The sequence below is a fragment of the Scomber scombrus genome, chromosome 3, assembly GCF_963691925.1.
Source record: "Scomber scombrus chromosome 3, fScoSco1.1, whole genome shotgun sequence".
Classification (NCBI taxonomy): Eukaryota; Metazoa; Chordata; class Actinopteri; order Scombriformes; family Scombridae; genus Scomber; species Scomber scombrus.
This window is the reverse complement of record NC_084972.1, coordinates 11,171,468-11,196,898: the sequence shown is the minus strand read 5'-3', so window position 1 is coordinate 11,196,898 and position 25,431 is coordinate 11,171,468. Positions and strand designations below refer to the sequence as shown.

The 25,431-nt window shown below is 37.7% G+C and overlaps 3 protein-coding genes across 20 annotated transcripts in view; 1 reads left to right on the top strand and 2 right to left on the bottom strand.

Annotated features, from left to right (window-relative positions):
* Positions 1 to 7,689, top strand: part of cast (calpastatin) — a 38,976-nt gene extending 31,287 nt beyond the window's left edge. For 17 of the 18 annotated variants that reach the window (XM_062443064.1, XM_062442955.1, XM_062443091.1 and 14 more), the window contains 18 exons: positions 36 to 110; positions 304 to 408; positions 538 to 654; positions 790 to 903; positions 1,040 to 1,153; positions 1,246 to 1,329; positions 1,512 to 1,616; positions 1,707 to 1,823; positions 3,240 to 3,353; positions 3,465 to 3,572; positions 3,670 to 3,783; positions 3,898 to 3,990; positions 4,503 to 4,541; positions 4,635 to 4,745; positions 5,207 to 5,293; positions 5,567 to 5,596; positions 5,875 to 5,981; positions 6,114 to 7,689. In XM_062443064.1, the coding sequence (XP_062299048.1) occupies positions 36 to 110; positions 304 to 408; positions 538 to 654; positions 790 to 903; positions 1,040 to 1,153; positions 1,246 to 1,329; positions 1,512 to 1,616; positions 1,707 to 1,823; positions 3,240 to 3,353; positions 3,465 to 3,572; positions 3,670 to 3,783; positions 3,898 to 3,990; positions 4,503 to 4,541; positions 4,635 to 4,745; positions 5,207 to 5,293; positions 5,567 to 5,596; positions 5,875 to 5,973 (1,626 nt within the window). In that variant the 3' untranslated portion in view covers positions 5,974 to 5,981; positions 6,114 to 7,689. The remainder of the gene's footprint in view (positions 1 to 35; positions 111 to 303; positions 409 to 537; positions 655 to 789; positions 904 to 1,039; positions 1,154 to 1,245; positions 1,330 to 1,511; positions 1,617 to 1,706; positions 1,824 to 3,239; positions 3,354 to 3,464; positions 3,573 to 3,669; positions 3,784 to 3,897; positions 3,991 to 4,502; positions 4,542 to 4,634; positions 4,746 to 5,206; positions 5,294 to 5,566; positions 5,597 to 5,874; positions 5,982 to 6,113) is intronic. The other variant, XM_062442963.1, reaches the window with a different exon arrangement.
* Positions 7,690 to 7,819: 130 nt separating this feature from the next.
* cd8a (CD8a molecule) lies at positions 7,820 to 10,233 on the bottom strand. The gene is made up of 6 exons (XM_062442937.1): positions 10,098 to 10,233; positions 9,636 to 9,956; positions 9,452 to 9,553; positions 9,247 to 9,357; positions 8,973 to 9,012; positions 7,820 to 8,450 (listed from the first exon to the last, which is right to left on the bottom strand). The coding sequence occupies exons 1-6, from the start codon at positions 10,144 to 10,146 to the stop codon at positions 8,399 to 8,401; spliced, it is 675 nt and encodes a 224-aa protein (XP_062298921.1). The 5' UTR covers positions 10,147 to 10,233; the 3' UTR covers positions 7,820 to 8,398.
* Positions 10,234 to 18,721: 8,488 nt separating this feature from the next.
* Positions 18,722 to 23,087, bottom strand: cd8b (cd8 beta). The gene is made up of 7 exons (XM_062416037.1): positions 22,847 to 23,087; positions 21,236 to 21,589; positions 20,143 to 20,226; positions 19,804 to 19,893; positions 19,552 to 19,585; positions 19,350 to 19,401; positions 18,722 to 19,187 (listed from the first exon to the last, which is right to left on the bottom strand). Exons 1-6 carry the CDS (start codon positions 22,899 to 22,901, stop codon positions 19,392 to 19,394), a joined length of 627 nt encoding a protein of 208 aa, XP_062272021.1. The 5' UTR covers positions 22,902 to 23,087; the 3' UTR covers positions 18,722 to 19,187; positions 19,350 to 19,391.
* Between the last annotated feature and the right edge of the window lie 2,344 nt (positions 23,088 to 25,431).

Sequence of the window (25,431 nt, the reverse complement as noted above, 5' to 3'; positions counted from 1 at the left end):
CAACCTCTTAATGTCATATCTGTTGTCTGGTGTAGAAAGTTGAATCCTCTGCAGTTCCCCCTGTGGCTGTGTGTCCTGCTCCTCCTGCTGACAAGAAAGCCAAAGATCAGGTGGGATACAGGAGATGTTTTTTTAAATAATGTTTTTCTGCATTTTTTCCCTTCTCTTGTTTCTTGTCTGTCGTCTTTTGCCAGGTTGTGTTGAGACTCTTCCATGCAGGAGACATTATATTCCAGTACTTAAACAATACACGTGAATGACAGATCAGCAGAGCATGAACTCCATCTTTTTTTCTCTTTTCAGGGTGGCCCGATGTCTCTGGATGCTTTCGGTGCTCTTGGTGACATGTTGCCAGCAGCAGAACCAAAACCAGAGCCCCCCAAACTCAGACCTGAGGACATTGTCTCAGTAAGAGCACAAACAGTCACACTGTGTTGTCTTCACACTTTCTCACAGCCTTTGATGGCTTCTCCCTTACAGTACTAAAAACTTTCCTATCAGACAATTCCTTATTTCCTCCTGTTTTCCTTTTCACAGGAGGGCAAACACAAGAAGGAGAAGGGTGTGCGTGTAGGAGAGAGGGAAGACTCTCTTCCTCCTGAGTACAGGTTTAATGAGGAGGAACTCAAAAAGCTGCCTGCTCCTAAACCTGAGGTGAGACTGGGACAAAGTCACTGAAAGGATCTTAAGAATGACTGTAAAGAAAAGCAATAATAACTGCAAGATGCTAATAATATCATATATTCCTCTCTCTCTTCCCTCCATGTCCCTTTTCCCCTCTTCTTGCAGCCCACAATGAATACTGGTGAGGCTCTGGACTTTTTGTCTGGAGGCTTTATGACCTCCTCAGCAGCTCCTGCTGTCCAGGCTCCTGTTATCAAGCCTTCAGCTCCTCCTACACAGGTACACTGTGGATCTAACATAACAGCAGACACAATCTACTGTGTCATGTACAGATAAATCATTCTAGCAGAGCATTATAAAACATTTACGACATTCTACTGTCTTATCCCTGAAACCTGTTGTCTCTGTTTTTCAGACTAACGTAGAGGAATTGTCAGCTCTGGATCTACTTTCTGGAGATTTTGTGGCTTCATCTAAAGCTTCTGGAGTTCAGGCACCTGCCCCTCCTTCTACCAAGAAGACACCACAGGTAAACCATTTTGTCCTTCTCTTGTGTGCATCTGTTTAGTGAGTATTTTTTTCAGTCGACATGTCTCACTTTGTGACCCTGTGTTACTGCAGAAAACGGTTTGTCCTCTGGAGAGACATAGCCCGATTGACATCATCCCTGCTGATCCACAGCCAGCAAAACCTAAGACTGATCAGGTAGCTGTGAAGATACAAAAATACTTTTTTCTTTAATGTTTTATTTTAACTGTAAATATTAAAGTTTGCCTATAAATGTGTATATATGTCTTTAAATCGACTTTACTCCCTCCTGCCTTACATCTTCTTTCACCTATTTTAGGACTAGTCTAAGCAGCTGCTCTCTCTTCTTTTGTTTTCAGGGTGGTGCAATGTCTCTGGATGCTCTCGGCGCTCTTGGTGACATGCTGCCAACATCAGAACCAAAACCAGAACTCCCCAAACTCAGACCTGATGACATTGTCTCGGTATGAGTAATTCAGAGAATTTTGTGCACACTTGTAGTTAATAATGTTCCCCCAAGGTAATGTCTTTTTTAAAAACTTTCCTTTTTATAGGAGGGCAAACACACGAAGGAGAAGGGTGTGCATGTAGGAGAGAGGGAGGACACACTTCCTCCTGAGTACAGGTTTATTGAGGAGGAACTCAAAAAGCTGCCTGCTCCTAAACCTGAGGTGAGGTTTCATTTAGAGTGATGCTCAGTCCACAGAATAGACTCTATCACATGGAGATAGCTTTTACATAAAAAGACAACAAAATGAGAAAAGCTCGCACATGTTGACCTTAAAACACTGTCTGATGAATTTGTTATAATCAGAGTACGGTGTAATAGGCAAGGCAAGGCAAGGCAGTTTTATTTATATAGCGCATTTCATACACAGTGGCAACTCAATGTGCTTTACATAAAACAAACATTTAACAGAAAAAATTGAAAAAAACATGGAATTTGAGAAATAAAAATAAAACCCAATCATAGTAAACACATAGATACCCCCCCCCCCCCCCACACACACACACACACACACGCACACACACACACACACACACACTAATAATAAAAACAAAGTGCAGAAACATAGAAAGAGAGAGAAATAAAATACTATAATAGAGCATTAAAAATAAGATTAAATAATGATAAAATAAGGATAAAATAATGATTTGCTTTAAAATCATTAAAAGGACATAGAGTGCAAATGAAAGATTAAAATTTAAAGTGCTTTGAAAGAGCTCAATCATAAGCACAGGAGAAAAAAGTGTTTTTATCCTGGATTTAAAAATATTCACAGTTGGGGCTGATTTCAGTTCTGCTGGTAGTTTGTTCCAGTTGTGTGCAGCATAACAGCTAAAAGCTGCTACACCATGTTTAGTCTGAACTCTGGGCTCCACTATCTGACCTGAGTCAGTAGATCTCTACTGGGTTTATATTCTACTAACATGTCATTCATGTATTCTGGACCTAAACCATTCAGTGATTTGTAGACCAGTAGCATAACTTTAAAATCTATTCTATAGCTGACTGGGAGCCAGTGTAAAGACTTTAGAACTGGAGTAATGTGCTCTGATCTCTTTGTTCTGGTCAAAAACTCGAGCTGCAGCGTTCTGAATGAGCTGCAGTTGTTTAATGCTTTTTTGTGGGAGTCCAGTCAGAAGACCGTTACAGTAGTCGAGTCTACTGGAGATGAAAGCATGAATCAACTTCTGTTTGGGACATAAAACCCATCACTCTGGATATGTTCTTAAGGTGATAGAAGGCTGTTTTGGTGATCGATTTGATATGACTGCTGAAGGTCAGATCTGAGTCTATCAGCACGCCAAGGTTTCTGACTTGGTCGCTAGTTTTTAGAGAGAGTGACTCGAGATGTTTACTGACAGCAATCCTCTTCTCTTTATTGACAAAAACAATTACCTCAGTTTTGTCCTGATTTAATTGAAGGAAATTTTGGTTCATCCAACTTGTTACTTGCTCTAAACAGTGACACAATGACTGTATTGGACTGTGGTCATCCGGGGACAGTGCTAGGTATATCTGCGTGTCATCTGCATAACTGTGATAGTCTACATTCTAATAGTCTCCTCCCTTCTGCCTGCAGCCCACCATGAATACCGGTGATGCTCTGGATATTTTGTCTGGAGGCTTCATGACCTCCTCAGCAGCTCCTGCTGTCCAGGCTCCTGTTGTCAAGCCCTCAGCTCCTCCTGCACAGGTACACTGTGGATATGTTGTTGATTACTGCAGCTGAAATAACACAGAAGCAGTAATAATGTGATACCCACTGTGCACAGATATGATACATTTCATTGTGTCACTCCCTCAGGCCTCTGCAGACTTTGCTCTGGATTCCTTGGCAGCAGATTTTGTCTCCTCCACTGCTGCCCCGGCAGTGAAGTCAGCTGCTTGTGTTCCCACTGCAACCAAACCACAGGCAAAGACACAATCATAACTGAAGCTTTTTTTCTTTAAATGACTCGCACCATCTACAATCAAACTGAAACTTTTTGTCTGTGTGTGTTTGTGCTCAGATGTTAGCAGATGCAGATAATGCTCTGGATGCTCTGGATGCTCTGTCAGACACTTTGAAAGATATCAAGCCCACCCCTCAGCCCACCCCTGTTTCTGCCAAAGACATTGTGGAGGTGTTAAGCATATCATGATAAAAAGAAAGGAAGCAGATGATATTTTCACATTTAGAGTGATCATGAGATAAAATAAAAACAACCTTTCACTGAACCAATTTGTATTTGCTGCAGGAGAAGAAGGTAGTTGAAGAGAAGCTGATTAAGATGGGAGACAGAGACGACGCACTGCCTCCAGAGTACAGACCCACAGAGGAAGATCGCAAGGTAGTAGACATCTACATTTGTACAGTATGAATACTGTCTGAGCTGAATTATCGCAACATGTGACAGATAGAGATGCTTGCAGACCCTGTATGACATTTGTGTGCTTTAATCTAAGGACTGCAGACTAAATCAATTTGATTAATTTCCAATCTAAAACAATAACATCTGTTTTAATTGGGAATTTGACTTTTGGTAAGCAGCTGGTGTGAGCTTGAGTCACAGTGCTGGTGAATGTTTTGTGTGGAAAATAAGAAAAAAAGATAATGGTAAATCTGGTTTTGAGAGATTAAAAAAAAATATTGATACAACATTTTCAACTGTAATATTATAAAGGAAGTGGAAGTTGTTCTTTATGTGAATAAGTATATGCAGGGTGTTAATCTGCCAATCCTGTGCTAAAATACTGTGTGAGGGTGTTAAGGACATGCCACGACATGCTTACAGTATTTGCAGTCTGTAATAGTACAATGTTACTTTACTATGTGTCTAATGTATGTTCACTTTATTTCAAGAAAATGGCTGAAGCAAAGGCCACAGCAGCGCCTAAGGAGGTGAGTCCCTTACACAGTACTGTGATGATAAAGTGACACATAGGCTCAATATGCAGACTGAGTTTGGTTTTTCTAACTTCCTTGGCTCTGTAGAACACCATGGATGACAAAACTGCCCTGGATCTGCTGTCCAGTGAGTTCTCTTTTGATCCAAAGCCGGCAGCAAAGTTGGAACCTCCTGTGCTGGACTCCGAACCTCTAAAGGTAGCAGAAAAACAAGTTAACCTTATATCATAACAGCAAAAGCACAGGTGTAACGAATGATATAGAATAGTTTTTTATTACTGCAAAAAAGCCCACCTCTAACAGATTTTCAGTCAATAGAGGCATGTGACAAGGCTGTGCAATGCCAGCATGTTTGTTTTGGATGGTAGCTGAATTGTGAAAAGTGTTCAATTAGAGAAAATTAAAGTTTCGCAAATCTTAGATAATATGACAATCTTTCTTAAGAATAAAAATATAATTTCATGCACACATACATTTTCATCAATTCCAAAACAATAACTTTCTTTGGAAAATTTTAGATGCCACCTTTACCAACACTGGAAAAGCAATAGTTATTGTTCCACTCTGAAATCAGCTTCAAATTAGAAATTAATTTATTTAGAAAATGACCTGGAGATGTCTAATAAGTTTGCCTTATTCATTTATATTTTCTTTGTCAGCCAATGGCCGGTCCTGTCCTGGACTCCTTGTCGAGCACCCTGCTCCCAGACGCCCCAGAGTTCAAACCTAAGACAGACAAACCAAAGGTAAAATCATCTGTGGAATATTAGGATGTATGTTTGATGAAATCAAAGTTAATGAGTAACTGAACAACGAACTGAATCTAAATCTTTGTAATGGTAAAAACCTTCTATTGATTAATGGCAGTTAATAAGAAAGGTTATGGATGTTACACACATTTTGTTTTTACTGTCACATGGCGCCCTCTGTAGGCTGTTTACTTGACTGTATCAGTGGTCACACCCTCACTGAGCAATGTTGAGTTGTTCAGCCTAACCAAGGTGTCACCTTTGTTACAGAGCAAGAGCAAGTCAAAGTCAAGGTCTAAAGTAAGCAAACTGCATGCTGCATGAAGACTCTAATTATGTTGGATGTGCATTATAATGGACAAAATGAAACAGAGCACTTATAATCTAAACCAAAACAATCCCCACCAGTGGAGCACACAGCTGCATGTGATGCACTCTCGTCTCTTTGCTTTGCCTAATGTTAATTTCCCCCAAATAATTACAGAAAATATGTATGATTATTGCATGCAAAGATCCTTAATTTTTTTAAATGTATATAAATTATATTTAATTTTTAAAACTTTAACATTGTGTTACAGAAACACCATGCAGATGAGCCATCTGCCACTGATGTGTTATCTGCCCAGCTAAGCTCAGACGTTGTGCCAACATCTACGAAGCAGGGAGGCAAGAGCTAGACCACGCGGTAAGGTTTGCTGTCATTTTTTTGCACAATTTTACCTGATAAAAAAGACACAAAAAAACAAAACAAAACAAAACAAAACACAGCAAGCGTCCTCAGCTCCTCACTGACTGCTGAATGTGTCTCATGTTGCAGGTTGTCGGTGCAATTGGTCGTCCAGAGGCCACAATGAGGGAGAAGCTCTCTGGATGATGTTTCTATTTTTCTAAATCGTCAAGAATGTATACTGACTGGATCAAAGACAAATGTAGACATGCCCATAACACTTGCTCATCACGCATACACACACTCACACACACACACACACAAATACACACACGCACAGCTCTGCGTGCAGTGCCTTACTTGCTCGGTTTCACATGTAGTCAAGTATGAGCTTTTTGTTCCTGCCTTAAGAGAGAATGAAAAGAGATGTTTTTTGTTTTAAAAAAAAGATGGAATGAAGAATAAGCGATGAACGCATGGAAAATGTGAGAAGAGAGAAGAGTTTAACACAAGTGATAATCGTTTTTGTTTTGCTGGTTGGTGTGTTGAGTGAGTAAGAGAAAGAAAGGCGTTGCCCGACAGAGTCCTGCGTGTGCATCTCAGCTGACAGTTTCTATGTTTCCAGCGACACACTAACATCACAACGCAGCAGTCGTCTCAACCTGGTGGAGTTGTGATGTTGCTGTGCGGTTGGAGCAGTGGTGCCTGTCAGCTTGTGTGGGAGTTGTATGGAGTGGGTGTATAGTATCGGGAGGTTTGTGCAATCTTGATGTACACAGAAAAGCCAAGTTTTCTATCATGGTGTGGTCACATGCCATTAAGACACTAGTGTACAGCTTAGTTTGCTTATATTTTGGACAACTCATAGTTTACATTATTAAATATGTGGAGGATTTTCAGGAGGTGTTCTGCTTAATTCTGTATCTGAGAGCTTTTTGCAAATGCCATTTTACTTTGTGCAGAGAAATATTTGTCAAAAAGAGGGTCTTTTGTATGTATTTAGCCTTGTAGGAAGAAAAATACTGGTGTTCAAAGTGCACTTTGCGAACCAAGGTGGTTACTGCCTTTGTTTGTATACTGTAAAAAAAAATAAAAAAAAAAGAAGAAGAAAAAAAAAGATTTTTGCTCTATATAAGACAACACTATAATTTACAAAAGGGCTTTTTCTTTCAACTGTAAAGTCAAATATCACAATACTTTCCCCCAATTTTTTTTTTCATGACACAAGTTTTGTGTGGGTGTGAGTCAAGAGATATGAGAGATATTTTAGATGTGGGAAACTAATTAAAAAAAAAAAAAAAACAATGTAACAATATGAGTTGTAGTTGCTGTATTGTATGTAGTCTGGTTTAGTTCAGTGCTTACAATAAGGAACAGAAACAGCCTTAATATGCAGAAAAGTACAACGTACCGCATTAAAAAATATATCAATGAACCATTTTCTGAGAATTGCAGGGGAATTTTAACAAGAGAAACTGTTTTTAAAGCATTTTTCTTTTCTCCAGACTTAGTGGTTTTTCACTCAACAGCCCACTTCCCTTTTGACTTAGAAGGCTTAGAACAAGACAAATGTCTTGTGCTCAGACATTATGTAAAACTTTCTATTTGTGTGCCAAGACCCTGAATGACTGATGGAGATGCAAACAGGCTGGTTTTATGCATTAGTTTAGTAAAATGAAATACGGAACATAAATAAAGACAAATACAATTCATTGCTGCCAAGAAAGATTGTCTGAGTCATATTTTATTTCACACAATATATCTATTAAAAACACACAATGGATGAATTCTAATATATTGTACATCCATTTTAAAAAAGACCACAGAATTAAAGGAACATAAATGTCATTTTGGAGAACAAAAACTAAGAAGCTCAGCTAAAAAAAAAGTAACATTTTCAACCCTAGTCTTCACAGTATAGGCAGTATGCTTTAAAAAATAAACAGGATATAAATCAGCTCTTGAAAGGATAATATTGAAAGATTAATGGAATTAAATCTATACAAAAGTAAAATGACTTATGAGCAATTTTGCATTAACTTCATACAATGCAAATATTTTCAGGATTTAAGTGATTTCTATTTTCAACATTCATGGTAATCCGATCACTCGACATTTCATATCATATTTCATTGCAGTTTGATAAAGAGTTAAATGTGCATGCACAAAAAATGCACAAACAGCGCTGCGCTGCCGGCCGTCTAACCACAATGCAGTTAAAACTGAATGCTGACACGACACAAGAACTTTAAAAAAAATATTTAATGTGTTGAACTCTTGAACCAATTTAAACACTTTCATGTTTTCTATCGCACACATTGTGACGACAAATTATTTACCATGAATTTGTCGTTAAGTTGACGATGAAAAATGATTTCTGCAACAAGAAAACATGGCTGTAAAATAGCATGGACTGTGAAACTGCACCATTTACATTAAACGTGTCTGTTGGCCATCATTTGTTTTCCAGGAGCTGGCGTCCGGGGCCTATATGAGATAAACAAGTAACAGTATTTAAAAAAAAGAAAAGATTATAACAATGAATAGCTTATTTGAGTGACTCAGTTCAGAGAAGGAAACAGCAGTCACTATCATGTAAAGTTTATTTTATGGGCCTGGAATTTCGTAATCATTTTCTAGAAAGAGGAGTGGAAAGAACTATTTAATATGGTACAAATTATAGAGAAAATAGAGACACACTCTGACAGTTGTTTAGGTCAGAGTTTAGTTAGTTCACTGGTTTATGAGCACTTGGTGATTTTCAGAGGAATTTCCTTTAAAGAAGCTCTATTTAATTAAAACTTATAGATCCAACTCAATACATAAATATGAAAAATCTGAATAATTACACAAAATTCAGATTTACATTTGTTTGATGTCTGAGGTGAGGTGGGGGCCTTGTTTGGGAGGACAAAGGACCTCATTTCTAAAAATGCTGGCTACGGCCCTAAATGCAAAAACAATAATAGATTTTTTTTTAAAGAGAGAGAACATGAAAACAAAACTTACTTTCTTTTGTAATGGTGTGGGCATCTCCGGGTCCTTATTCCTACAGTAAATCAAAAGATAAAAATATTACAAATCATCACATGTGACTGCAAAAAAAATATACATGTTTAAATCTAGTAAAGCAGAAAAATGGACTGAAAATTTCTGAGGAAATTTCGTAGAATTTAAAATAAAATAACAGAGATTTAATGATCGCATATTTAATGTCTAAAAATAAAATTCAACTGCCTCCATGGAGTCTCTTCTGGGTTAAAGATATCACATATAAACTTACGACTGCAGTGCACGCTGATGATGATGAGGAGCAGCAGAAGAAGGCCGCAGCTGCCAGCCAGTGCGCCCAGTATGATTGGATTACAAAAGGTGGAAAAACCGCTTCCCCCTGCTACAAGTGCAAAAACAAATGACCACCCATTTCTCCTCACAGCTGATAACAGTACACAGGACTGGGATCTGGAGTTGCAGTGATGAGCATTTACCTGACTTAGGAGTTTTACAAACGCACGCTGTGGTGGTCTTGGCTTCATCTTTTTTGGTGGTGGTGGTCGCCGCCGGTGCTTCAGTCACGATTTTATCTTTTTCTTAACAAAGATTTCAAGTCTAGTGTTACTGAAAATCGTCCATCATGAGAAGAGTAGCACACATTTATAGGACGAAACTCACCTACAACCAGTCGGGTTAATTTGCCAAAATCCAATGTGTTACCCTTGAGAGACGCACAGGTGTAAATGCCGCCGTCTTTCTGTTTGTTGAATGACTTCAGGGTTAGTATTCTATTGCGAGCCTTTGAGGTACTGAAGCTGTCAGAGATGCTTGTCTTCGGAATGTCGCTGCCGGGTGCGAAAGATGCTATGAATTCAATGCCAGATGTGTTCAGGATTCGAAACCAGATGATCAAGGTGCCCACCAAAGTAGGAGAACACGTTATTTCAACCGACTTCCCTTCCTCTGGTGTCACGTCTTCACCAACTCCTGAGCTCATCCCTAAAGTTGTGATAAAATAGGAGCAGTATCACCTTTCACACCACCTTTCTGTTTTCGCGCAAGACTAAGAAACAGACAGGGAAATCTTAAAAAACTGCCACACAACACTTAATACACTTTTAGAAATGACAATGAACTTACCTTGATAAAACACCAGAATCATCAGCAGATGAATCCACTTTTGGTCCATTTTTTAATCTTCGACACGGCAATTGATGCCAAACACGTCTTGGTGGTGTTTGTTGGAGCCTGCTATAGGAGATCATTGACAGAGATATCAAACCACGCCCCAGCTGTAACCTTCTTCTCGGTTGTGACAAATGGGATCCATGCAGCGGAGTGTTGCAGAGACCTTCTGCAGCACGGTCGTGGTCTGCAAACATGTTTGAAGTGGAGCCCACCGATCTGCACATCACTCCTTTGCCTCTGGTGTGAAGCATTGAATAACATGGCCCGCATCCGAAAAGCAGTGCACAGAATGTAGGCTGAACAGGATGGGGTAGGAAGAGTAACAGAAGAGCAGCCCACCAAAAAGCTCTACACTGTTTTCTGCAAAAAAATCTAATAGTACACCTCTGATCACATGATTTGACTTGATAAACTCCAGGGACCCACTATGGCTAAAATCAGCCAGGCTTATGTGTCCTAATGAGACACTCAATCACTGCCAGCTGCAGTTAGGCTGCCCTGTTGCAGATTTTGACCCTGACCTCCTTCCTAAATGCAGTTGCTTCATAGAAGATCATTCCAAAAATGAGATTGTGTTGATTTTACTGGTGAAATTGCTTCTTGGTGCAGAAAATTAGATTAAATCTGAGTTTAAAGTGCAGTAAGAAATAACCACAATATAAACAAAACGTGTGTAAAAGTCCGTAAATAGATTTTTCAAAAAGTGATGTATTGAAAATAATTCTAATGTTTAAATGCACACTGATCTCATAGAGGCTATTGTCTTCAGAAAGGCATGAACAGTATACAGTATGAGCTGCCTGCTGATGGTGTGATCTGGTTTCTCAGTTCGGAAGACAAAAGACAGGGTGGGGGTATAGACCATCAGGAAGTATTACAGAGTTATAGCATACCAATATATGTTATGTGTGACTTTTTGTCATTTACTCTGGGCCAGTTGGTGCTCAAAATATTTGGTTTTACAGAATATAAAATGTAAATTTGTGTAAAGAAGTTTGGTTAATAGTATAGTTTTTGATTTTGTCATTCCAATAGACATCAATGAAATAAACCTGTCAAGTTGTGCAGCAGCTCAAATGAGTTTCTACATGGCATTGATGTACTAGAGTGGAAGAAGTTTAATCTGTTTTGCACAGCTAACCACACCCAACACCCACTGTGTAACACTGTGTTATCACGATCTTACGTCACTGCAGCTTGATAAAAACTGTAACCACTGGATGGCAGCAATTTATATGGCAATTATATATGGCATTTATAGCTTTCGTCATTGTTTTTAACAGTGAATGACTGAATCACGAGTTATCAAACTGCTGCTGCTCTGCTGTCTTTTATTGGATGCTTTACTGGCCACTAAAGTTTGAAACGGAAACTTTATACTCCGATGACATCACCAGGGTTGTTTTCTCAGAAGAGCTGCTTCCAGAGAAGACATTATACGAGTGTCTTCAGAGGCTGTGTGTAAAATAGGTAAAATGATAGATAAGATGGATAACAGTCGGATAAGTCAGGTTTCCATCCAAATGTATTCAGAAAATCGATAAAAGAAAATGTAAATTAACGTGTGTTTCCATCCACTACTGTTCTGTGAATATTAATATTTGAGTGCATGGCAGTAAACAGTTGGTGGTGCTAATCGAGTAAACCACAAAAAGAAGATGATGGGACAATGACGTAATCAATAGAGCATGAAATGAATCCTTTCACTACAAAAAATTTGATTTATTCAGTCTGATCATATTTTGGGTTAGGGCCACACAAATTGTTTTATCCCTATTCAAATTAGCTGGAGGGCTAAACCAGAAGTTAGCTGTCTCAGCCGTGTGCAGTATGTTTTCATCCGGGTTATTTCTCTACAGCAGGAATTTTTTTATTTGGGCCCTGCCTTTAACCCTGTATTCAGTTCTCTTTATACATCCATGATGGGAATGCGATACAAATCCTGGCGATGGAGCGAATGATGGACAGAGCAGTTTACATCACATTTTCTTGCTTTTTGAAGAATTTTGATAACAGTACTGCATCAATTATATGCTGCCCAGAGGGCTTAGAGATATTTAAATCATACACTTCTTGTATTTCATCATTTATTTGCTAAATTAGTTTTTTGGTTTTTTTTTTTTTTTTTGCTTTGATGACTCTTTTCCACCTCATCTAATTGTAAAAACCTTTTTGGAATATTTAATCTTTTTTCAAATTTCCAGTGTTTCCAATCACATTTTTTTATATGCAAATGTAAAAAGCACATAAAGAAGGGAAACCCATATATAGCCATATCCAACCTGTGGAGGTTTTGACCTCTAGTAAAGCTATAGAGCAGTTTTTTTTAAATAGTCCCTGTTTTGCTTGTCTCATGCCTGGGCATGATGACATACCTGGGTGACACAATACCAAGCAACAACTACCACGGCTTGAGGCTAAAGACTAAATACTTTGTGATTTATAAATAAAATGTATTATGATTAGTATTATCATAAAGCCAATTCAGAAGTACCTTAAAGTGTAATACCATTGATGCCCACCAGATGCTGGGTCCAAAAAAATCCATGTCTCCAATTGACTCCCATTCAAAAAAATTTAAAATACTAAGTCAAACACTTTTTCAATAAGTCATTATGGTTTCAATCACGAGACTTAATGTAGCGTTGATGTCTGCCATGTGGGTGTTGATTAACAGTTCATTCACCTGCTGCTCTCACCAGCTCTAGGACTGAGTCAGACTATTGTTTCTATGTTTCAGTAAGTTTAATATTTCTAGATTAGGATACCTGCCCTGTTAGCAGAATTAAGCTAAAGTAGCTCATTAGCCGGAGTCTGCACCACTTCATGTTCCCTTTCAGCCCAAAGTAGCAGGCCGTAGCTATTTCCAGAGCATGAAAGGCCTCTGACAGGTCCTGGCTCAAAACGGAAAAGATAGTGCTGATTATAAGCAGCAACCCTGCGCTTCAAACTGGCTCTAATACATCCCAATGGGTGATGTCACACCTCGCTACGTCACTCTTTATGTACAGTCTATGTCCAATACATATTCCTAACAATGGTTTCACACTATTTCACTGGTCTGTGCACCAAGATACGCAGCAATGCTCTAATAAAGGAAAAAAAGACGATGACTGATAGTAAACAACGATTGATGTATGTAATGGAGGTTTTTCAATATTCCTAAAATGTGCAACATGCATACAACACGTTTGTCACACCTGAAGGATACACAAACAGAGGTGGCAAAAGTACTCACATTCTGTACTTAAGTAGAAGTACAGATACTTGTGTAAAAAAATACTCAGGTAAACGTAGAAGTACTGATTCAACTCCTTTATTCAAGTAAAAGTAAGAAAGTGCAGGCTCTGAAATGTAGTCTACTTAAGAGCAAAAGTAAGAAGTTAAAAAGGTTTTGTACCATCAATGATAATACATAATACTTCTTTTGATAACTCGGCAAAACGAAAAAGTTCTCGGCACACAAATAGGATAGTTTTCCTCTTTTGTTAACAACTTGCACAAAAAGAAAAAATGATGGGACACAGTCTAGTTCTGCTGAAAGCCAAAATTCAGACAGGATATATATAAATATTAGAATTATTAGGGCTGTCAGCGTTAACGCATAATATGATATATTATAATATAATATAATATATGCCAAGCATAACGCATTAATTTAAAAAAAATTGCATTAATCGCTCCTCAGTGACTCATTTACTGCCACAGATTGCTGTTATAATCAACCTCTGTAAACTGTGCACAGTGCACAGCGTGTGTTAATACGGTAGAAGTCTTCCTGCTGCTGTCATATTCCTGCCCTGTCTGCACACATTGTTGGGACTTTCAGTAGCAGATTTTGACGTGGGCAGCCGCTCAAGATTGGTTTTCTATCACTTGCACGTCTTGTCTTCTTTTTATAATGTCACCGAGGTTGAAACAAGTAATGAGCCTGTTTTGACAATGTAAGGAGTAGGGAGTACAGATATTTGTGTTCAAATGTAGGAAGTAAAAGTAAAAAGTCATCAGAAAACTAAATAGTACTCAAGTAAAGTGCAGATACCTGAAAAATTGACTTTTGTACAGTAACAAATTACAAATACTTAGTTACCTCCCACCTCTGTACACACAATACAGCTGGTGAGAGACACGTAATGTCCATAGAGCACTTTAAGGTCTCCTGAGAGTAAAGAAAACCAAAACATTATCTACCCAAACTGTCAAAACTGTCTGTGTGATCATCTGTGTTTGAAATTTAGAACTAGTACAGGCCTACAGTGTAAATCAGGGACTGAACTGGTATTTAAAATATTAGCACAACCATTAGTGATAATTACCAAAACTGAAAGTGAGACCCAAGTTTTAAATCAGAACACATGTCACATGGTTAACAAAGGCACACACCATAGCTTCTAAACGAGCAACAATCAAGCTTTGTCTCGCCTGCCCCTCAGAAAGGTCTAGCAGTGACACATTAATAATTTTCATGTGAAATTGTCTCTAACACTACTTAAGTGAAACTCCCTTCAGAGAAGAGCCACAGCAGCTAAGGCACAAAACTCAACACCTGTCCTGTTTCCTGTTCAGTGATGGAAAGTAAGTGCACCGATTTAGTAATGGGCAACAAATGCTGACATTTTGCTTTGTTGTGGGCGTATTTATCTGTTCCATGGGTGGGAGGAGAGAGACAAACAGAAACTAACAGAGAGAAAGAGACAATATTGTGTTCTTTTAAAATGTGCTGCTCAGCATTTTCTTTACCATCTCACATTATTCTGTCAAAATTCAGATTCCAATTATTAATTGAACTTTTTGTTTTCCATGAATCACTTTGACATTTATTTCAAATGAAACCGTGATGGAAACCGTGTCGGTTTCAGGTTTTGCATCGTTTTCAGTAAGCAGGGGATTCTGTTGATAATTCTTTGATAGAGGGGAGACCCAGTCAAACTGTTCTCAGTTAGCCCACTTCAGCTTTCCATCTGTCTGTTTCAGGGTTGAGTCACTCACAAACACACCTGCATGGGCTTCCCTATCTTAGTCACACAGGGGGTCTCCAACCTGAAACTTACATTTTTGTGTTGGTGTATGTGTGGATGTACAGTGGGCGACCAGGGGAAGCCAGTGAGAAAGAGAAGACCCTGAGCAGTAACACCAAAATAACTTGACATTAAAATAGGAGTTATCCTTCCATTATGAAAACAGCAGCAGAATTAATACCAGTAAATCAGAATCAACACCAATTGTTTGTTCACTATTTCATCAGTTCAGCTCACCTGTCACTGCTCTGCTGCTGAACTGGCAGTTTCAGGCATTATGGGACATGAAGTTGTGAAAAGGAAACCGAGAGCATCAAAGAGAAGTAAGTAGAAATGGAGGGCTCAGAAATTGAGCAATTTGGTACATCATAATGTCTTATGTTACCAAAACTTCCTGTTAGGATGGTGCTGTGTATGTTTGGTCTTGGACAAATAATGTCTACACTAAATTAGCTTGAATTGCCTCTTGAAAAGAAAGCTGAGATTAGGTCGGCAAATGTGTTTAAATTGGAATTTGATGTTTAATGCATACAATGTGACATGGTATAGATGCACAAAGGGAATTTACTCTAATTCAGTGTTCCATATGTGAATATACTGTACACAGCGTACTGATCCAGTGGACCCTCTCTCTCGACCTGATTGTTAACTTAGATAATGAGTGACATGAATTTGATCTAGAAATATACAACTCTTACCATATCCTGTGACAGTTGATCCCATAAAGCACAATCTGACATATTACACAATATGTTTTCTGCAGGATTTCATCACAAATCGCCTGGTGTTGTGGTATTTGTGTGGTTCAGCATTGTTGCTTAACATTCATATACTTGAAGTCAAACATGGTTACCATTTATGACTGCCTTTATATTATGCTTGTGTGTTTTCTTGTTGCATAATTTAAATGTAATGGCTTTAAATGTGAGACTACAGAACTGACATACTGACTGCTGTATGTTGTTAAAATGTATTATTTATACTCATTCATGTGTAAACTTGCTCTTGCCAAAAAAAATAGCAGAGGAAAAATTAGTCTTTTTCAGTATGAAGCCTCACATTTCACATGTAAACTGTTATCATATATGTGATATGATATGAAATTCACATCTTTTTTGTAAGACGTAATATATATCAGAAGTTACATTTCACAGTCATGTAATTGATGTACACGATATTCCACTTCGGTTCAACATCTGCTCTGCTATTGTTTGTTTCTGTTTCCCTGAGAAACACCTTCACATACAATTTATAGTTAACTTCAACAAGGAATCTAATTAGAGTAGGGCATATTAGCTGCTCTTGTTTTATTGTTGTTTTTTGTATATCATGCGTTGTATTTTTAATACACTGTGTTTTCTGCACGGCTGCTGCATTGGCCAGGTTTCTCTTGTGAAAGAGATCTTTGATCTCAATGGGACTTCCTGGTAAAGCAAAGGTTAAATGAAAATAATCAACGGGTAAAATCTAAATTAAAATTGTTAAACTTTCAAACACTGAGATAACTATGCCTTAGTGTTTCCCTTGAAGTTTTACATTTTTAACAGATAGTTGAATTGAATGAAATCCACATTAATTTTGTGGTATATATTCATCAGAGGGTGGTGCGATACAACACACACACAAATGGTTACCGAAATTTGTTGTGGATAGTTACATGTAAGGTATAGTATAGTCTTTGCTAGTATTTCATTTTTACACAGCCTTAATAATACACATCTCTATTTATCATCAGAAAACAGCAGAATTCAAAGCCCTGTAACAAACGATCTACAAGTCTACTGCTGCTACCTGCAGTCATTCACGTTTCCAGAAACTGATATGAATAAATTATTTCCTCAAACGTTTACACACGATGATGATAATCACTTCAACTTATATTTACCTAATGCCGTCTAATACAACAGCCCTGAAATAGATCCTTCCTTTATGATGCTCAGGTTTGTGTTGAACTGAGAAAGTATGTTGATTCAACTTTGTGGTCTTTACAGAGACTGGAGTTTGTGGTACAGTTGAACCTGCACTGCATTATACTGAGACATGTTTCTAATATTTCCATTGTAAATATATATATATATATATATATATATATATATATATATATATATATATATGTATATAAATAATTATTATTGTCCAACCAATTTATATTAATAGGGGTAACTGTTCCTAAACAAGTGTAGACTAATTTGTTTTTGTATGTATGTGGTACAACAAAACAGCAGTTTAAAAAATGAAAATAGTGTTGATAGAGCATTTGTTTGATTTTGTTAATTTAACATAACCACTGTTAACTGTTGAATTTATTTGTTTAATTATTGAAACTCCCTTTAATGCGCTTTGCTTTACTATGAATTATAAATGAATACATGAATAACCCTTCCCTAGCCCCACCTGCCTGCCCCCCCATCACACACTTTTACACACACATATACTGTATGTGTATAGTCATTTACAATGTGTTTCAATGCATTTGGTAATTGGACTGCATTCGACATTGTATTATATCATGCATAATAAAACATACCAACAAAAAGCTGTCTTAAAGTTTTCATTTTTTCTTCCAGTGTTCTCATTTCAAAACTGTAACGCTCTGTCTCTCTCTGTGTCTCTGTGCTTGTGGTTCGGTCTGTGGTATTTTTGTGGTCTTTTTGTTTCAGGGATTAGATGAAGAGCTCAAAAGCTGAGCGAAGCGATAGCATCTCAGTGAACACAGCTCTGTCTCCTCTCTCTCCAGCACACAGGAAAGGGTCGCGCACACTCCTTGAGACCCGAACAACCACCAACACAGTCGTTTCTTTACACTTCTCAATCACACAGGTGTGCATGTGTGTAGCCTGAGTTGTGAGAGTGAGAGAGCAAGAGAGCCATAAAATGACTGGTGTCTGAAAAAGACTTTAACAATAAAGTTTGCTGGCATATAATGAGGGCAATTCAACAGAAACTGAGTGTGATGTAAGTTTACACATCAAAAGTAAAGCAAGAAACCAAACCCTGTCACTCACCTACTCATCTTCCGCCAAACACAATATTGACAATGGAAGTACAACACCCACTTCCAAACCTCTCTTCTCTTTCATAGATGCGCACAGACGTCTTTCAGATGTACAACATAATACAACAAACATTTTGAAACATAAGACGACTGAGTTACTTTAATTATCTGTGCACAAGTCATAACTGTCATTAGAAATACACAGCATTTGTGCTGGAGGTTACACCTGTACTATTCCTGCTGTAGCAAAAGTGCCCTTGAGCAAGGTATCAAGTCTGTGGGTAACTCTGTATGTACAAGACACACTGTATCGTTGTGGGAAAAGGATATTTGCTTCTGGGTGCCTTTATTAACAGATAATGCAATGGTTTCCATCACTCAAATCAAAATAAGTCTGCTGCCACAGTGATTGATTGGAAATACACAATTTTATTTAACAGACTTGTGCAGAATTTAAAAAAATAAACTTGACCCTTTTATTTAAGATATATATGTGAACAAAATGCATACAAATATTGTAAAAGACACACACAGATAATTACAGAACAGAACAAAACACAAATACTGTACAGTATCTTTATCCATCTGTTTTGTGGTCTGCCTGCTTTTTGAATATAAAAATACAAATGAGATTTCTCTGTTGAAGTACACAACAATATGTGCTCTGAAAAAAAAGCACTGGCCTGTTGTAATCTAAAAACCAAAGCTACAGATCCTGCTGAATTGAAAAAAGTTATATAATATAACTATAATAATGATATAACCTGCATATTGTTTATTGACAATTCAAACATATTATAGGTGACAAGTTACAGCACAGAATTTAGGACTGAACTTGGTGGAACTGATTTTATGATATTTGTAACAAAAACAGTCAAAATATTACAATATGTTACATGGCTGCTGTTGAAAACATGAAACTCTGGCTGAGCAAACATTTCACTGTAAATAAACATGACACAATGTGAACAGCGCAGATCCTCAAAGTGAATCATGTTCTTTATGGTCCACAGGACTGGACTTCCACCGCTGCAATCACAGAAGCAAGTTTTAATGGGTATGAAAGATTTTTCATATTCCTACAGCATACACAACTTCTTTTGTCTATTTTACTTAAACCTGAAAACATTTTGTATGGGGATAAATATCAAACATATATATTTATTTCCATTACGCACATAAGGTACATACTTTGAGTCAAATATAAGCTGCTGATGGAGGACTTCAGGTCTTCTACCTCGTCCTTAATGGAAAAAATACCAGGAAAGAGATTAAGCTATGGGTCAATTACAGCATATACAACTGAAGAAGCAAAATAAAAGAATCCAAGGAATATTTTGTATTATACAGAAAATATAACAGCTATTTTGACCATCTGTAGTAATCTACTTACTTTGCAAAGCGGTGCCGACATTTCTTGGGCAGCCCTGTAAGCAAGAACATGTTTTAACAAAAGAAAAAAACTTCAGACACAATAAAATTGTCTTTTCATTCAAACACATTTCAAAGCATGACAGCTGTGTGAATGTTTTGACAATTCCTGAGAATAATTTGGTGCATCGCTTTGAATGATCCTCTGCAAATAGTGTGCGTTCCCTTACCTGACTTCACATTATTTAGTGCATTAAACTGGAGGAGTACTTACGGCTGAAGTAATACAGCGTACAGATGATCGCAAGAGCCAGGCCCGCAATTAATCCAACCAACGACCACAGAATCAGTGAGTCGCAGCCATCTGGAGCAAACACACATACATAGTGCATGGTTTTATTTAAATGTATATCTTGTTGCATTGTGGTCACCTATTTTAATCAATAATTAGATTGTGAATACCATCAGTACAACCTGTTATCACAATGGCTGTAGAAAACTTCTGTTGCTTTCACATCATCGCAATATAATGCATATGTTCACAGAGCAACACACTATACAGTATACATACAAGTGCTCTTTTTCCTGTAATGAAACATTCTCAATAACTTACCCTGTGAAGAACTCTTCTTGCATCTACAGCTTGGTTTTACAACTTTTTTAGCTTTCGTCACAGGTGGTACAGTTGGAGGGGTCACTGTCAGGTAAAGAATGTAAAGAATCTTTTCAAGAGAAATTAAAGCAATACCCGTCAACATTATAAAATAAAATATAACTTGTTGAAAGCAACACAAGAACTTATAAAAAAGGTAATATATAGTACGGATGTGATGACAAAAGACATTTGAGACTAAACAACCAAACAAAAAAACACAAGTATAGAGGACACTTCATCAGCCACGTCTTTGTGATACAGATGAGATTGCTCCCTATCATTCTGCTCTGGCAATGAGTTCATCCAGCTTGTTGCTTTCCAAGCGCACATTAAATAGCGTCAGAAATGATTCTGACCAGGATCTCCGCAACAGATTCTCTCTAGTAGAGTGCTCTTAGGCCAGCAGACAGTTTTTCGTCAGACTTTTCCTTTTCAGCTCAAAGATATTCACGTATTGATTAATAAACACTATAGACGTATCAAGATAAATAGGATACACTCAATTTTTGTGTCTATCGGATGTAATTTTTTGTCTTTATCCATGATCTGGAAAAGAAGTGCTCAATCACAGTCCAAAGAAACATATGTACTATAATTATCATGCATGCATGGCTTAATAAGAAACTTAATAGCAAATTATTTTTTTTGTCAGGACTAATAGCACTCCAGTCCTGAGAATTACAGTACATCTTAAACTGTGATGATTTTTCAATTAGTAAGCATAATATAAATAAACCCATTTTAAAGGGTAGTAGATAGTGCAGATTAATACTGTAGAACACATAAGACTAGAGGGAGACGTGAGACAAAGTTGCCTGGATGAACTCAAACTTGGGCCGTGGTAGTTACATTACAAATATCGTGGCATATAATCATTTGAACTCCATATTGTGTTGAATGCCTTACTGCAACAGATTTAAATGCAGAGGTTTGGTTCAGATCTGCATTTAGCACCTGAAATCAATCAGTCCTCTACCTATCAAATGAATTCACAGTGCTGCCTGACATTTAACACTTAAGTCTCAAACATTTGAGATTTCAGGATACAAACCTCCTGGTAGAAAAAGAGTCCCAGGTATCCACATTTCGTTGTTTTTCCTGTCCTTCAGAACACAAGAATAAATCGCTGTGTCCTCTTGTGACACATTGCTGATGCGTAGCGAAAAGGACGAACTGCCCCTTCTGTTGAATGTGAACCGTGAACTTTTATTTATATCCTTATAGTAAACACGGTCAGCGTTGTTGTAACTGCCAATGTACTCTACTTTCTTATCTTGGGAGATGATGCGGAACCAGTAGACAGAGTCACAGGGGATGATGACACAGTCACAGTAAATAGCCTCTGTTTGGCCGAGTTTGGGGTAGAGAACGTTGAGGGGTCCGTTTTTCAGGATCTGACACAAACCTGTGAGTGGAGATAGAGGGGCACATTTGTGGTACACTGAACAGCTCCATAGTGCTCACGAGCTCTGGGTAGTCTACCTTTAACATTTGGAGCTATAATACAACTACAAACTCGATGCCTAACTTCCAAGAAATGCTGTTTTTTTTGTCAAAAGGGCTACTCCGTCAGCTGGTCTTTAGAAAGATTTGAGGTTTAGTATTTAGCAACAATGCGTGCGCAGTTTCTCCAACTTAAATAAATTATGACGAACTATGATTTAAACACACAGTTATCATGCGTCAAGCAAGGCAATAGAAAGTGCAATCGTAACCGCCAGTATGATATAGAAATACTAAAACTACCACCAAAAGGGTTGCAAGAATGGAAATAAGGTCGAAAAAACCTCTATGAAGGTGACATTTTGAAACTTCTATATGTTGAAGTTGCTATATAGTGAGACTACTTAAACACTTATGCAATGTAAGAGCTATTTCATCTAATTTTAGAGTCAGTTCACATGGCTTTTTTTGTGTTTTGGAGTGTTGGAGTCAGGTATTTCAGCATTTACCTGTTGCAATCGCAGGTCTTATGAAATATCTAAATGTAAGCGGCAGCTCAAAGCCTGCCTCTATTTGAAATCTGAAGTCTGTTGGAAGATTTGTTTGTCCTTGCCAACATGTATGAAATACAAATTGCGTAACGTTAAAGAATATTCCAAATATCTTAAAACCCAATGAACCACAATATTGTTAAAAATGATTAATTTTAATAGATCGATAGAGATATAATATTTCTAAAAACATGTAAATAGACATGATATGGACTTACTATCGAGCACAAACAGGTTGTGTGTGTGTGTTGTTACCCTCATATTTTTAAAAATCAATATAGCTTCCACCCACACCATATTATAACATATTGATATCAATAACTTATGTCAGTACTATAGTACAATTGTAAAATTACAGTAATTTCAGTAATTACAACTTCCATGACATTTTAACAATCATAGTTTTAACAAATGAACCAAATGCTGCGTCATTCCTGGCTGATTGTAACTGCACATCGGTTGGGCTGTCAACAATGAATTCATCATTTTAGCTCAACTCATGGTTAGGACTGTATTTGATTAATGTAGACATAATTTAGGTTAAACTGAGATCAGACAATCCTCAGTTTCAGTAGACAATAACACATCCCTCGCTACAGGCCCGATTGAGAGAGGATATCAAGAACGCTGGTGCCTTATAAAAGCAACAGTGAAAGAAAAATACTCACCTGACGTCCACAGAGATACTGTCAACAGTGTCCATGCCAGGGGAAGTGAGAACATTTTGCCCGGTCACCAGTGTGTATTCGTGCGTGTGTGTCTCTTGAGTGGTAGCTGCGGGACAGTGCTGATAGTTTCTTTTCCTGATTTCTATCTGTTCGAGATGATGGGAGGAACTGAGCCTACAGGGCCCTGAGTCGTCAGGGTAACACCCCAATGTGACACACACAGGGCCTATCAGAAAGAGGACTTACACATAACACACACACAATGCAGAAAAGGGGGGTACCATGTAAAGCATTAAAAGAAAGCTAACCCATCCATTCTCACCTTCTTGCCTACAAAAAAGCAACCAAGAATTAAAAATTGTTTACACCTTCGAGAGATGCAGATTGGTAAAGCAGAAATACACAGCTCAAAGCTCATGACAAACACCTGAAAAGATGTGGTGATGTTTGATCAGAGCTGATATGATACCACATATCAAGCAATAACAAAAGTTGCAATTCACAGAGCAGCAGTTTGCAGTGCTGCGATCTCTGCCCAGATGCATGACCTAGAGCTCAGCAGAGTCCTACATACAGTTTCATGCCTCACTGCAATGCATGGCAAGGGAACACCTATGTACGGAGTCTCAACTTCAACTATTAACTGGAAATTAGGGATCAGTGACACAAACCTTGATCCACAATACTGTAGATTTTTGTAAAATATCAACTGGTGTGTGTATACAGCTGCTTCAGTTTTTTCCACATTACTTCACTTACTTCTTTGCATTTAGTGCAGTTTCAAGAGTACAATGATATACATTAACAAAACATCAATGCCAAACACAATGATGCTTAAGGACGAAACACTGGCATATGGCAATTTTATAAAGTAAATCATATGAATTCAGAATATTTATAATTTGTGAAAAGATCCATTTATTTCAGTTAAGAATAGAATAAAATAAATTTAATAGTGAAACCTTTCTGAAGTTTTCCAGCTGACAGTGGACTTTCCTCAGCCCATGTCTTGTCGTATGAATGCTTAAATCTTTAAAGAAATATTGACATTCATTATCTAAATTTACTAAAAACTCAGAATATACTTTGTGTACAAATCAAATGAAGACACCCATCTGTAAAAAGTAGCAAATTGTCTTCAATTTGCTTCGAGTAAAGATGAAGGGGTGACGGACTGATTGGCATGCAAGTTGATTTTCGTCCAGCAGTTACTGACATGCTGCATGAAAACATGACCGCCAAGGTTCATTTTCAGAAACGTGAATTTGGAACAAGTAAATTGATAGTTGTTTTCATGATTGAATCATTTGCCAGTTAATTCATTGTTTAGAAAAATAGTGAAACAATGTAGTTTTCCAGAGCCTTAGATGACTCCTGATTACTTGTTTTCCAAATATCAGTGAAAAACCCAAAGTTAGTTAATTTAAAATGATGTGAACCAGTGAATGTTTGACATTTTTGCTGAATGACTTATCAGACTGATTATCGAAACGTTAGCCGATGCTGACAATCTATTCCTCAATTAATGAAATACTCAAGTCAGAACTACATTTCACAATAATCAGTCAGGTTTGTTGTATTTGGTGGATATTCCAGACAACATGAGGTACAGTGACATCTATTCATCAAACCAAAATTACACTAACAGACTGTCGGAGAGATACTGCCATTTATGAGTGGCAATGACTCGTGGTGGTTCACTGCATTTGAAAGTATCGAAGACGCACTTAAGATTTCCTTGCAGTTGATATCTTACTTACATTAAACCCTAATTTCAAGTACTTTATTCCACATTAAAGGGAATATGTCCCATTGATTGGCATTTATGTCATTTTGACGCAATCATTCTCATAAAATGAGAGCCGACTGTTCAAATGTCTGATTATCCGTGGAACTCAGAATTTACTCCTAACTTAATAAAACGGAAGACAGCTTAAAAATCACCCGAGTGGTGTCTGTGGATTGTTGTGTGTATGTATGTGTAAGGTTAGGGTGTAGAAAGGTCTGGTGGGGGTCTTCAAGTGAGAGGATGTGGGCACCACATAGCAATACGGGGGTCGAAGATTCGAGCGCGACAGGGAGAGAGACCACAGGATTCTTTGAAAACAGGAGATCTCAGGGGGCTTTACAGCTGTGCTTTACACATTGCTGAACTATGAAGCCTTTGTTGGCCTCTCGCTTCAGTCAAACGCTGAGAAGTTGTTTGCCTCTCATTTCTCTTCTCTACACCTCTCATCAGCCATGTTCATATTATGTCACATGTTGAATTTTCTTGGATCTCATCTACAGTGTATTTAACTTTTAAACGCTAACAAGCTTCAACTATTTCAATGTAGTTGTTTCCATGTAACCGCAATTTTACTACCTTTCTTTATCTGGTATTAACATTTGATCATAACTCCTGGTCGAAACACACCTTTGCATTTACACCTCATATTAATGAGCATTCTTGTTATCTTTGTTCTCCTTTTCCAACAGGTCTGTGCATCATCCTGTCAGTCATTTACAAATACCAGACCACCACTTCAGTCTGTTCTTAAAGCCCATAGTGCCTTCAGCTAGCTGAATTTTAAAACTTCTTTCTA